The 15,034-nt window shown below is 36.0% G+C and overlaps 1 protein-coding gene and 1 long non-coding RNA gene across 4 annotated transcripts in view; one reads left to right on the forward strand and one right to left on the reverse strand.

The window, feature by feature from the left end:
* LOC117210757 (protein GDAP2 homolog) overlaps positions 1-13,175 on the forward strand; it is a 68,681-nt gene extending 55,506 nt beyond the window's left edge. For all 3 annotated transcript variants that reach the window (XM_033454075.1, XM_033454077.1, XM_033454076.1), the window contains exons 9-12: positions 7,640-7,779; positions 8,529-8,583; positions 9,208-9,351; positions 9,757-13,175. In XM_033454075.1, coding sequence (XP_033309966.1) covers positions 7,640-7,779; positions 8,529-8,583; positions 9,208-9,351; positions 9,757-9,819 — 402 coding nt within the window. In that variant the 3' untranslated portion in view covers positions 9,820-13,175. The remainder of the gene's footprint in view (positions 1-7,639; positions 7,780-8,528; positions 8,584-9,207; positions 9,352-9,756) is intronic.
* Positions 13,176-13,683: 508 nt separating this feature from the next.
* LOC117210769 lies at positions 13,684-14,987 on the reverse strand. The gene is made up of 2 exons (XR_004488155.1): positions 14,846-14,987; positions 13,684-14,623 (listed from the first exon to the last, which is right to left on the reverse strand). It is a non-coding gene; the product is annotated as an uncharacterized LOC117210769 (long non-coding RNA).
* Between the last annotated feature and the right edge of the window lie 47 nt (positions 14,988-15,034).

Genomic DNA, 15,034 nt, shown 5'->3' on the forward strand with positions numbered 1-15,034 from the left:
ACCACGGAACAACTCCCAAGCCGAGGGCGCACCAGCTCCTCTGCAACGTCGGGCCGGCGGATCCGCCCTGGGAAAAACTTTGTTCTGGTCCCTACACGTGACCCTCTTCTACGTGGTGCGTAGCGTTATTTCCTTTGAGGAAAAGTCGACAACGCCGGAAATAACCGGCGGCCGATCGAAACGGAAACATCTGCACGACCTCGCCCCGATCACGCGCCGATCAACCCATTTTTCCCATGGCTCACGACTGACGTCGATCGTAATCGATGGACCGAACGAATTGACATGCTAACGAGCCCCTGCCCACCTTTTTTTTTGCGTTAACAAAAATCTCTGTTTTCTTGTAATGTCGTTTCTTTTCTCTGTTCCTTTATTCCTTTCTATTCGTAATATATCGAGGTAATCGAAATTAGAGATGGTTTTAGTGAACTGAAATGGTAAGAAGAGGTTTGCAGTTGTGTTTCTAGTGGATTTTGCCGAGTGTACTAGGAATCAGGTATTTGTTGTTAGGTGGCAACGGTCGATCAAGTAATCTGCTTGCAGTTGTAGCTTAATGTCAAATTCATTTACACTTGAATTATATCGATCGATATACGGGTGAATAACTATGATCGTACAATTGAGAGGATTGAATAGGCGATAGAAGTTTGGCCTGTTTCAGGGCTCAGTGTTCGATATTGCTCGTCTAACGTTCCTTCAATTCACCCCGTCTTTCTTTTTCTCGTTGTATTCCTTCATTCTTTTCTTCCCTGTCCGTCTACTTTTCGTTCCTTTTCTTATCCTTCTTTTCATTAATTTTTCTTCCACCTCTCTCTCTGACTCATCCATTAATATAAAAATCGTATCAACGATAATTCATTCTTCCCGATTTTCCAAGATTCATGAAACTCTGTAAGCGACGGTGAATCGTCGAAATTATACGCAATGGAACGCCAACTGACATGGAATGAACGTACGTGGTCGTGAAGGAAATTGCGCGAGGATTGAGAACGCAGTAACGTTCCATCTCCAGGGTGACAGACCAGGCAATAAAAAAAAAAATATATAGAATGCTGTCGAAAGGACAAGGCAAAAGAAGTCGCGGCTCCGGTTCCTCCTGCTTCGATGTAGGTCGCTGTCCGAGATTCAAGGACGCACTCGATCATTCTCCCCCTGACCTCGCGGGAGCAATTTCAGGTCACACATTTATCGGCTCGTGAAAAACTACGACGAAAGGATATGCTCTCGCCTGGCTTCCACGTCGTTACGATCACCCGGTCTATTCAATATCCTTACGGTCCTGACGTTTAAGGTATCGACAACCTATCCACGATATTTTCTGCGGAAAATTTGATTTCCCAGCCAGTCGTTCGCCTTCTTTTTCTAGAACTGATCTGTTTCTTTACTTTCTTTCAAAACACGTTAAGAGAAGAATATATTGCTTGATCTTGTCACTTTGGAAATTGAAATAGCTGAGTTTCAGTGGGTTTTAGATATAACGGAAAGCATACGGATAGAATTTATATCAAATTTCATTTAATTTGCTTTGTGATGATTACTCAAATTTAGAATTTGAAAGCTGCTCTATATTTATATATTAGATCTATATTATACTGCTTGGAAATAGAATTTTACATTATGGAAAAAGAATAGGAATGAAACATTTTATAATATAATTGGTTGAATTTACGAGAAACCATTATATATAGAAGGGGTTGAGAAGGATGAGTAAAAAATTACATCATTAATAAGCAATTAAATTTTCATCAAATGAAATTACGTTAGAGATCAGGTTAGATGTTTCAACGTTTTTAATAAATTTATTTAAAAATTGTCTATTAGTGTTAGATATATTTATTGAGCATAATTTTATTCAAATTATAGTAATAGAAATGTTAATCGTATATTGCTATTCTTCTGAGCATTTTCACGTTTGTCTTAGAAATCGTTAAGAGGAAAATTCACAAAGAATTATGTAGGTATTTATATGAGACATACTGTATCAACAATTTTCGCAAAAATCAGTCGCTAAATTTAAATCGTACTCATCATCATCTGACCATTATACATGGTATAATCAAACATTATTGGTGCATGAATATTGTTATTATTAACGAAGTGAATAATTTACAATTGTGCCGTTTCTAATTCATCCTTTGATACAATCACAGCTGCAATTTGAATACGTAGTTTACTAAATTATATTAACCCACTATGCTGCGAAGAGACCATTGTGTTCAGCCTTAACATATGTATGTATGTTTGTTTATGCCTCTGCAAACCTAAAAACGTTGTTATGTTTAGAAGACCCGATCGATTCGTGCCCGTCAAGTTGTAGGCTATGTAGCATATAAGAAAACAGTGTTTTCAATAAAAAACCAAGATCACCTTCAGTTTTTTTAAAGTACATTATACGTCTCAGACATCATAGAATTGTAGCTGACGTCAACAATCGACCTTCATTGTTTATTGTAGTTGGTACATTGAAATTCGAGTACAACGATCGTTTTTACAGAAATTTATTAATCTATTCAATTTCATCTATCTTAAATAAAAATCTTCGTTAATCCGATTACATCTGAGATTAAACTGTCAAACAAACGTTGAAAACCTAAGGAAAATTTCCACTAATCAAATAACACAATTTCAAGCACGATCGTATTAATTTTATTGGAACGCTAAGCGATACCCAGAATTATATGCAAATTTTCAATTTCCACGATACACGCTTCCGTGTAGACAAAGGACTCTTTGGGGATGCGAAACACAAGGAATACTAAACGGCTCGATACTTATTATTTATTTCCTCGACGTGCGACTAATTTTACTTTCGGCCGCCTTGAAACGAAACAGGATAAAAATTACGACAGCGTCGTAGAAGGCTGCTGCCAAAAATAATCTTAGTCTATGGTTATATATACACACACGCTGTGTATGATAAATACGTCGAAAAAGAGGTTCTCCAAAAATTGTTTCCCGTTCTACTTAGACTTTTTCGAACGTTGTCATAGTCGAGAAGCACAGAGAAGGAGAGAGTCAAAACGTTCAACCGTTGTACGCTAATTAAACGTGTTGTCGAGATAATAAGATTTCAGGGTCGTGATACAGATAGCTCTTTTAAAGCTCGTCGCAGGGCTTAATTTTATGCCATCGTTAAATCATCGATATTTCAGAGTACCTTCTTCTTTCATTCCATAGAATATCGTAGCCTATATTTATTAATATTCCATCTTTGATACAGAAGTTATTGAACCTTTCGTAGTTGAGTAGGTGTTGGATATTTCATTTTGTTTTGTTCTTTTATTGGCGTTATCGAAGATTCATGTTGAGGGAATTTTTGAGTACTTTCGTTTTATTCACCTTATATCTTAGAAAGGATCTTACTTTAGTTATCCTTCGATATAAAAAGGAAACTGACTTTAAAATGGAATGTTCCTGAATTTTTTAAATTTCAGATTTGAACTTTCCAGTTTTTGAATTTTCAAATTTTCAAATTTTCGAACTTTGAATCCTCGAATTTATCTGAATTTTTGCATATTCCGATTCGTGGATCTCGAAATTTTTGAATCTCCGAATTTCAGGCTCATCGTGTTTTTTTCAAATTTCCCTGTCAAATATTCCAATTTTTCAATTATCGAATTTTCCACAAATTTCAAATTTTCCAACTTCTCTATCCAAGTTTTCTAACTTTTACACCTCCAAACTTTCGTACACCTTTGGTCGATGAAATAAGCAATTTGATACTAAAGCCGGATGATTCAATGATTTCTCGATTTTCCAATTCGACGCGACAGGCGCAGGTACACTTCCGAGACCGAACACGGTCATTACGTCATAATACGTGATATGTCGAATCACGAGGTTGGCGATATTCGCATTTTTTCAAAGCAAAATCACGATGAGTCATCGTGCAAGAGCACTTCGAATATTCCAAGAATATACAAAGGCCACGCTTTACTCTTTCCGCCTGTACCTTCAATTTCGATTAACGAACGTCCATTCTTCCAACGATACCAGCCTCGTCCACGAACATACGCACAATTCCCACATATTTGGCAGAGAACTCGAGTTAAATATTGGGTTGTGTAAGTGATTGCGGATTTTATCATTAGGTGGTATTGACAAAATCCGCAATCATTTAATTGCCAACTCAATAGATCTCATACTGACAATGCAGTGCAAGTAAACTCGACCTCGATCGAATACATTTATATCGTTCAAAACTCCTTGCGAACTTCTACGTTCGATTATCTAGAACAAAATTTCCTACCTTCTTTTATTCTAACATATTTTCTTCTCTAGTGACAAACTATTACACTCCTCGCACATTGTAACGTAAATTATAAATCATGTTATTACACATAAAGTCAAATATAATACGACGCTTTAATCTTAACTGGAGTCGATGGTTCGCGATTATTCAACTATTTAATTATATCAAGCTCGGTATTTACAAAGATGATTGAACCAAACTCCAAGAATATCGATCGAGCCTCAACTCGTTAATATCTCGTTTCCGATTTCCTTGTTTAGCTCGTAATCTCTCGTGCACGTAGAAAAAGCGATGAAGATGAATTTAAACGTTGAATAGATTAATTTTGGTTAAAATTTAGAATCCACGAAGCGCAATAATTTCTTTCATCCGTGCAATTCTGTTTCTCATACGTGATACTTGAAAAGATTCTTTCGTTACGAACTTTTCGTCTCTTAACGGATGTTTCTGCGGAGCGGAAGGGGCAGGGAAAATATTTATGGAAATCAACAAAAATTGTTTAATCAAAGCGAATCTACAAATCCATTCTGACGAACGTAAAAAGATATACAATTTACCTTTTTTTTATTTGTGAAAAGATTGCGTATAAAATACGACGCCTCGTGACGTTTCAATTTGCTTAGGATCAAACTCTTGACGCAAATTGAGTCTTAAGAAATATCTGCGATATGAATCACTGATGTTTTCAATTTATATTTCAACAGCAGGTAAATAGATATTAAAACACCGATACCGATGATCATGTATGTACCTTCCTTACCGAACATCGAATCGTTGCTTCATTTCGCATTTTAAACCTATCTTCCATCCCTTTCTCGAATCTCATCGATTGAGAAAAAAGAGTACAAAATATATCGTGAAACGAAGAATATGAATGACCTTAAAAATACATACAGTCATCACACCTTCGACCAATCAAAATAAAAGTAAATCTTTGAAACAACCTATCTACAAAAGGAATCTACATTACATTTTCTATCTCTTCCTTAAACCGCCCCAATTTACCAGAACGCAGAATTTAATATCACAATATCGCTCGACCCACATGTGTACGACGTCGGCCGTGATATCGGATTAAAATACACGTTTGACCCGTGCAGACCTTTTGACGTCACCGACGACGACGTCGAGGAACGAAAGGGAAGAAACATATCAGAGGGTTGGCGAATCTTCGAAACCGACGCTACCACGCATTCCAGTTGGAACGATATCTGACGGGAGGAAACGACCGACTTTCTCTTCCTCCCTTTCTCAGCCGTAAACTTTTCGTATATGTGTGTAATACTTGGTGGAAACGATATGAATGACGTCATAGAGTAAAGCGTTAAGTAGGGTCATAAATTGATCTAACTGCAGCTAGAACCTACGCACGTAGATATCTGTGCTAGTTTTGTGAAATAAATTTACAATTTACATAACGTCTATTAAAATAATCATTTTTGCAAAAACACAAAAATGTAATTAAGTGTGTTTAATGCGGTTTTGCATTTCTGTGCGTTGCATAGAATTTATACGTACATGTAGAAGTTTCTGCTTAGGTAAGCCTAACTTTCAATTATGCTTCATAACATAATTACTTTATTGATCTATTGTGGGACATTCATAGCAAGATAATTTAGTGTCTTTTTTTTTTTTTAATCAATGTCTATAATCTTTAGCAGTTGCTCCGATGTGTCATAAAATTGAAGCTGTCAGAGTATATTGGTAAGACTTGAAAGCAATCCGATAATGTATAATAAAAGTTATAAGACATTTATTGCAAATATATACTTCATAAAAGATTGATATACAACGTGAATAGCGATTTAACAGAAATTAATGATAAGGATGATCTCACTAAATATCGTAGATTACTGATACAATCGATAATTGATTTTTGCGAAACCTACACTTGCTATAAATATCTTATGCTGTAATTTGTACGTACATTCTCGGATTCGTTTTAAATGTTACTAATATTAATCACGCACATTGTCATTTGACTTTCCAAAAGTTCTGTAAATAAAATCAGAATTACCTCCATTTCATCGTCCCTCATCGATATTTATTCTCCAAAAATTCTCTGACATCAAAGACATCTCCGTTTTATCATTTCGCCAGACGAACACCATCTGATCTATTTACAATAGCAACCCGATTCGTCGAAGCAGCAGCCCTCGGTAAATTTATTCGCCTTTCCACTAATGGAACACACGTCCTTCCGTCTGGTTCGGAAAATCGAAATTACTCTCGTTGAACTGCGCCATGAAATCGGTCAAACGTCACGAGGTACACAAGATGCTCGCAAACGGGAGTCTTTGATCCCGGCGAGGCGCACTCGTTATCACGTTTTAATCGATCGCATCGCCACGGGGGTCCTCGCCCCAGTCACGGGGGTCGTGGAAATCAGGTCAGAGGCCTTGCCACCGAAAAGAGCAAAGCACTGGTCGAACTTTCGCACAGAACTGTATACAGTGGCTGATTTGGACATTTATAAAGATTTTCTGCGAAAAAGAATATATTAGGTTGTCGCAAAAGTTTCTTTCGTTTTATAAGGAAACAATAGATGCGCGACATTTGTTCTTAATAAAACAAAATGGATCATGTATAATTTAATAAAATAATATAAAACGAAAGATGTTGTGCAATATACAAACTAACATCTTTTGGGAATATTTCTTCAGGAACAGATTGTGGATTAAACGATGAAATGTAGCCTATGTGTTATCATCGAATGTAACTTATGTCTTGATCTTGAAGAATTTTTTATGAACTAGATGATTTATATCGTTAGATGATGTATATCATTTTGGAGAATTGTAACATACGCATAGGAGTGTTTAGGTTTATTAAATTAAAGTCGAGGATTGAAAATTAATGAGAATTTTAGGGAACAGATAACGTGAATTAATTATTTCTTTCGAGGGGTAGTTTTATTTAAAAACCTGTTAAAAATATAGAGGCGTAAAAAGATGTGAGGAAAAAACAAATAATTTTTATTGTATTATTATTTTTTTGGGACCTGAATTTAGAATCTTTTTCAAGCAGAGAATTATGAATAAGGGTGATCAACTGTTTTTGCTGCAAAAATTATAATGCCTTGTATTACCATAATACGGGTTTACACTACCACATTTGTCACTTGTATTCTTAAGTTACAATTTTTCTATATACATACGAGAAAGAGATATGACTGGTTCCAATTGCGCAACTCGCTTTACTTAAGCTACATTGTGTCATAAATTTCATTAAGCTTTTGCTAGTGTGTAATACACATGATTCTGTTCAGAGAAAAGTTCGTGGAAATTAAAAGATAATTTATATGGTTAATCTAACGTGTAAATAATTCGGCAGTTCAACATTTTGTTAAAAATTTACTAACGAAGAGTTTCTTCAATTTTGTTTCAGGCACTTCTATACCTGATACAATTGTTGGATCCAATTGTTAAAGGCGACTATGTTATCGCTTATTTCCACACGTTAACAACTAGCAACAACTATCCCAGTCTACATTGGTTGCGCGAAGTGTACAACGTGCTTCCTTACAAGTGAGTCTGTTTTCTTGTAACTCTATCCTTTTCATAATTATATTTTCGTTGCAAATGAGCTTGCTTCTTCTCAAATCAGTATTAAATGATCGTCATTTTTAGAGAATAAATATCGTGGCTTTCGATGAACTAAGCTAAGATCAAAGCTTTAAAATCAAATTTAAGAAGACGTGGATTAATTAACGTTTATTTCTAAAGATAATTTTAATTTGATATATTGTATATTTAAAACCATTAAATATATAATACTAAAGTTATTTTATCAAGATTAATCCATGCAATCAATTTTTACAAAACCTTTGAATACGTAAATATGTATAATCTAATACTAGTACCTATAGAATACAACAGCCCATTCAATTTTCTGAATTAAAATTTTACTTTAGAAATTAAATTTTAAAATGTATCTACTCTAGGGACACTTATTTATCATTTCATCGTATTATATACTGTTCGTATCAATTAGTCATATATAGCACTAATTTAAGTGATACGTAATTTTATGCATAATTCAACGTTATGATCATGAAAAGTAAATTGACGTATTAGATAAACAGAAGTGATGCAATGTTGACAAGGATTTCTATCGGCAAAGCTAGTTCTTATAAAAGAAAATTTTCTATTCCAAATGAAAAATTCATTAAACGTGTTATATATCTGTCAACATTTTTAATCAAATGCATACAAATGAATTATACACGTTAAATATATATCAATATACATTAAATATTAAAATGTTTCTATTGCAGGTATAAGAAGAACCTGAAACACTTCTACATTATCCACCCGACTTTCTGGACTAAGGTAAACACGAAACCAATGAACTACTCAAAAATGTATCAATTTTTCCTACTGATAAGTATCGATATATCCAATTTTAGTGGAAAATTTTTACACATTCAGAAACACTATCATAATTCAGCACAATAAATTTGAATAAGAATCGATAAGGAGTGTCGATAAAGTCCAAGTTTTAAGGCGTAATAACGTCTTCTGTTATTGTATTTCCCACATTTGTGTTCCATGTTAATCACACGATCGTATCGAACTTCCTGCTTTTCCGGTAGCCATTTACCAAACGCGTTTTCGCGCTTGCGATTTGCAAATTCATGCAAACACATCCTTGACCCTCCGCGAGACCAGTCAGTATCTTGTGAACTGGATCTTGCGTTGTTAGCGAGACAAAATGTTCTCAAAGGAACCGCCAAATAAGGCAAACAACGATGTCGATGAAGCGGAGAAAAATAATTGGGCCTCTCCGCTTTTCTTTCTCCTTGTCAATTTAAGAATAATGATAGTGTATACGGATTGTTCTAATACGGTTTAATTGTTGAACTGAAATATCTCGTCGATTTAAACAAGTGTGAAAATGTGATAATATCGAACTTGCGAATGTAAATGCAGTAATTCCATTGTTATCTATTGCAGATGGTGACGTGGTGGTTCACGACGTTCATGGCTCCAGCCATCAAACAGAAGGTTCACAATTTACCTGGAGTAGAGTATCTTTATGACGTGATGTCTCCCGAGCAATTGGAGATTCCTGCATATATCACGGAATACGACATGACGGTACGGTCTCTTTACAGTTCCTTTTATGGTATTAACAAGGAGATACGCAAAGTTCTAAAAACTAGATTCTGAATAAAGTAAAAATAAAGTAAAATAAAATAAAAATTGTATAAAGTAGTAAAATAATAGAAAAATGTATTAAAATAGCAGATATTTCTAGAAGTTCAGTACATATATCACATATATAAAAAAATGTCATAATGAAGAAAAAAAAATAGTTTATCATAGTGCTAAAAATGTATTAATTTCTTCAAACTTTTTGAACTTCAAAATTTTTGATACTCACAATGTTAAAAGAAGAGACGTTACAGTTAAAGATCACCATGGACCGCAATTTTTTTCTACGAAAAAATACTTATTAAGAAGATAATTCCCAATTACACTAAGAATTATGAAATATTGCAGATAAACGGCATGAGGTACTACCAGCCGGATCCAATCTCGTCGTCACCTTCGACGTCCACGTAACTCTCCGACCCGGCCTCCCAGCCAGCGAAGCACTGGACAGAACGAAGCTGTCGGATCGACCGTTCCGCTCGATAGTATGGTGTCCGTAATGACACGCGCGTGTTCCCTCGTGTACCGACCACCGTATATCGCTTCCACCAGTTCGGCACGATCACGTTCTAAGGAAATCTGCCAAAGGAGGCGAGTTGCTGATCGATCAGAGACAGTCGGTTCCTCAAAAGCGGCAAAAGTGCCTGGCGATGGACGGGAAACGTCGAAGACTTTGGAAGATGAAGAATGGTCGGTGCTTCGCACGACAGTTATTTCCCGATTGATCGCTGAAGAATCAAGAAACCACTGCCCATCTGTCTGTTTCTCGCTACGAGTCGCATGCTCTTTGCTGGAGGAAAAGAGATTTCTTCCAGCTCTTTAGGTTTCCTATGAAGAACGTTTGGCCGTACATTGACCGATGCTGGACTATATCGAAAAAATTAACACTCAAGAAATACCATGAAATCAATGAAATCGAAGATCGAGGGAGAATCAGGAAATTGCTATTCGCGTGCTGCGCGAATATCGGCTGCCAAAACACCAATAATCAGTATTCTCGTCGTCGTTGTTACGATGGAACGTGGGATCTTGTTGTTCTTATAAATAGGTAGCTATTGTACGGTTTTAGAATCAGAAAAGGAGCATTGTTGGTGGATATATGAGGAAAAGGGCGTCGACGACGAACCATAGAATTAAATGACGGCTTAATATGAAAACTGTCGATCGCTTTTTTGTTATTTTCTTATCCGTCGTTGTACAGCAAAAAGTGTCTATTCGATTATTGTACATCGTATTTTATTATGTCACGTCGTTGGTGAATGAGTCGCGGGTCGCTGGCACGCGGTATTTTCGATATATGTAGAAAAAGAAAATCATGAAGAGAATGGTATATAACATTGCAACTTCTCGGCTGACAGGATGTAAAGAACGGCAGGTTCTTCCCGTGGCGCTACGGCTTCGGTTCTTTAGCGTGGATCGTTTAATCCAACGTGTAGGACTGATTAACGTTAAGTGCTCGTTCAGTACGTACTTCGGGTTTGTCCACGATGGGTCAATTTAGTGTCGTCTTAAGATCGTTCATTTCCATATTGTAATCTTCTAATGAAATGAAACGAACCCCAATGACGCCTAGTCGATTCATATTCGACGTGAATGAGAATGCCAGAAAAATTCAATGGCTGAGCGCCGAGGTCGTACTCGCGGTTCAATTCTAGATTAGATGAAGCAATAAACTCTAAAAGCTTTCTCGCGATCTATATACATATGTATAGCGTGTTCAGTTCAAATATAAACACACTATTTTACATCTAATTATTAAAATCTATAAACAAATTTTTCATATGAAAGTTGATTTGATGGGAGAAATTTAATTTGAAACTTGAATCATCTTCTGAATGTTTCAAATATTATTCAGTGTTCTACGTTAAATCGAATAACTTTCATCTAAAAAATTTGTTCACATTTTTTAACAGTTATAAAATTAATAGCATGTATATATATATATAAATCGGATGTACTTCATACACATATGTATATATTTCGTGAAACCGGATCGTTATACTCGTTGTTAAGCATTTTTAGGAGCTCGAAGTGGCGAAACAAAATGTTGACGATATCGCGTTCGTAGACCACGTCGATTAGCCCATTTTTCTCGCGCCGTTTCACTCTCCTAAGGGTTTACTCGAATCAGAATCATTCAGCAACCCCCTCAAAAAAAGAACAAGAATTATTGGCTCGTAGTGAATGAACGAACTAAGAATAATGGGTTATAATTGACCGTACCTCCGAGTCAGAGATGTGTGTATACGTTATAATTTTATTATTATTAACTCCAAATATAGTTCAAGGATGCTTGATCGTTGAGATGTCTTTTTATTACTTTTTATTGTGTTGATGATGTTCATTGACGTTAGAATAGCGTTAGAATAGAGTTTCATTGAAACAAACGTGAAATGAGAGTATCCTTTCATCCCAATAAAAGATCAGTTTACTTGCTCGTTATTCTGCGACGAAAATGGTGTTTTCAAAAACTCATTTCACATTATCCAAGCTTTTCATTTCGATGTTATTGAATAAGAGACACGTACTTGAATTTTTTTCTATTTCTTATATCATTAAGTATTATATTACAAGCATATCACGATTCATTTGCGTTGGTAAAACCATTTTGATAGGTCTGCGTATATGAATTTCCTGCACAGCATGCACAACATGCTACTGACGTAACTTCTCTGAACGTCTTGATACTCTTCTATAAATAATTTCGCTTCAAGGAACCGTATCATGTAATCAGCTCTTTCTAAAATCTTCCACGAACATTCTGCAAGGATTTGACTGCTTTGTAGACCACTTTTATGATTGATTTAAATACTTCATAAGCCTTCACCCACCTCGTTTTTTTTTATCTATAAAACATGAGATACTCGTTACGGTCATTAAAGAGTCCATATCTTATCTTCTCGAAAAATAATTCCTGAAGTTTCCACAATAATTTCTACGATACACGTACATTTCCATGATATTCGGTCCGTGTCTCTGTTCCAAGCTTTTTCGATTTAAAAATTGCGTACACGGGACACGAGTGGACCTGAGCGTGACATGAAATCTTAAGTCAATCGTTTGGTCTATCGACCGTGTCACGTGACGATTCTTTTCGACGATTTGCGTTGAACGACCTCACTGTCCGTCCCTGACAATCGTTTATAGTAAGTAGCCAAGCGTCGCGCAACGTGTCGTCCAAACATCCTCGTTGCCATTTGTTGTTTTTGAAAAAGAGAGATACTTATCGATTGTTGAGTACGGTTTGGACGATCAGACGTTGCTCTTGTTACGGCCATGTGAACATGTTGAAGCAGAGAGTTGATTCGTACGTTGATGTCGTAGATAAGGCGAAGATTCGTGACAATATGCAATTACTGCGTGCTTAGCGGAGGCTGAGATTCTATCCGAAGCTCTTTAAAGTCCTAATCTAGTCAAATATCGAGGTCAAGTACGATTAGAAACTAAACCCAATTAAAAAAAATGGATTTTAATACCAAAGATAATTTGCAAACGATGTGCGTAAACTACTGTAGTGAACATTTAAATTTTCTACCTAAAATGGGTGCTAAAAGAACGATAATCGGAAATGACCTTGAAATCTCGATCACGATCTTCAAGAATTTCTTTTAAAAAAATTTCTTGAAAAGAAAAGACGAGAATACACATGAACATTGAATTATAGATTTTTGCTTCTTTGATCGACTGTAATAGGACTTTAAAAGAGACATTCGAGCATTAGGCTTTACGCTTAGAAGATAATCTACGGCTTGGAAAAAAGAAAAAAAGAAAAAAATAAAGAAACTAAATCGAAGCCGCCCGCTGTTCCCTCGCTTTTAGGGGCTGCGAAATGGAAACGGCCAGACCGAACGAGAAGAGCTTGTAAAACTATGTGCGGTGATAGGCGTTTTCGATCGGTGCTGCTGTACACCTTAGAATCCCGAGATTCACGTTTACTTTCCGAACTTTTCTGGTTATGCACAACCATAAAGCATTGTGATCGATGCCTCGTTTCGCGATCGAACGCACTCGATTGTGAGTCATTAACCAAATGAAGCTCAGAGTAAATTAAAAAGATAGTAACTGATTGAATCCTGTCTAAAAATACACGTTGATAGTGTGAAATGGAGAATTTTTTTTATATATGTATAGGAACCTCCGTTAAAAAGGAAACTAGGTTTCTTGATCAAAAATCTGTTATAAAATTGTTAAAAAAGGGAAATGGATTCAAAATGATATTTTCCCGAAAGAGTTACGCGAATAATAAAAAGAAATAATTTTCATGTTTTCGATCTGGTTTTTTCACAGAATCAAAGTCTACGATAAGATCGCCACGTGGATCATCGAGATAACTTAGAAGAGATATTGTTCTATCAATTGTGCTGAAATTTATTGTTAACTGCGTTTCACTAATCGCAAATTTAACTAATTAAACCGTAATTATAAAATTAATCGTTGAACGCAGTCAGCGTTATTAAAGGTAAATTTTATATGAGGGAAAATATATATTAAGATTGTCAATCGTTTAACCGATGTATTCTTTCCTGAAAAAAAAAAACAAAGAAGAAAAGAAGGTAAATTATAATGTCAATCGATTTACACGCAATTTCGTGCGAATTTCTACTTGGCTGTTGTTCTTCCTTTCGCAGAATGAAATATCGTCGACGAAGGAGAATGAAAACACAAACTTTATGTTTTTTAGGTAAAAGTTTTTTACAAGAAACGAAGATCAACCCGGTAAGAAACAAGATCGGAAGCTTCGGAAACTACACGTGCATTATTGTGTGTATACGTCGTACGCATTACGATATACCGGTTAAACTAATTGTAATTGTTGTCGCGATGGTAATAGATTCTAATTAATCGAGGTATATTTTTCTCTCGGTGCCGATGCACGGCCTGTAACAGGTGCACACCTTGCCCTTTCGTCTCTTTTTTTATAGATCGAGCAATAAACGTCTTGTTTCAACAGAAGAACTGTTTTATTTACTTCCGGACCACGTGACGAGGAGTTTATCTTTTTCAGTGGAGGTGCAAAAGGAGAAAAAGAAGGGGAAGATATGGAGTACGATTATCTTATCGCTGAAGATATTTATGCCGCACAAGTAGGAAATTAGTGCTTTAATTTAAAATAATTTGAAACATTGGAGTATAACATTGAACGACAGCTTTGTATTTCTTCTTCGAAAAATTCACCCACGCATAGATGTCCACATCTTGCAGGAAATTGCTTCACCTACGAATTATCATCATAAGTATTACACTTTTTATACTTCTTACATTTTTATCTATCATGTATATAAACATTATGTGCACTCTCCCATTCAAAATTTCTCACAAATGCATGAACATCCTTGGCCCACATATCATAAATATGAAAGCTAAATCTAATTCTTCTCCTAACACGTTGAAATCCATAGTTTGTTGTAGACGCCCATTATTCACCTTTCCTACCTACCTGCACCGTCCAGTCGTCCCTTCAGCTAGATCCACGGATTATCGATCCAGAGAAGGTCAGTACCAAACCGCATCAGACGAGACAGCATCAACTCTCAATAGCGCGTTCCTAGAGAGAAAGAACGACAGACCCTTCTCCTTTCTCGTCATTGATTCCACTGCTAGGATGCCTGCGTGGCTACCGAGGGGC

Source organism: Bombus bifarius, unplaced genomic scaffold (genome assembly GCF_011952205.1).
Source record: "Bombus bifarius isolate JDL3187 unplaced genomic scaffold, Bbif_JDL3187 scf7180000008212, whole genome shotgun sequence".
Lineage (NCBI taxonomy): Eukaryota > Metazoa > Arthropoda > Insecta > Hymenoptera > Apidae > Bombus > Bombus bifarius.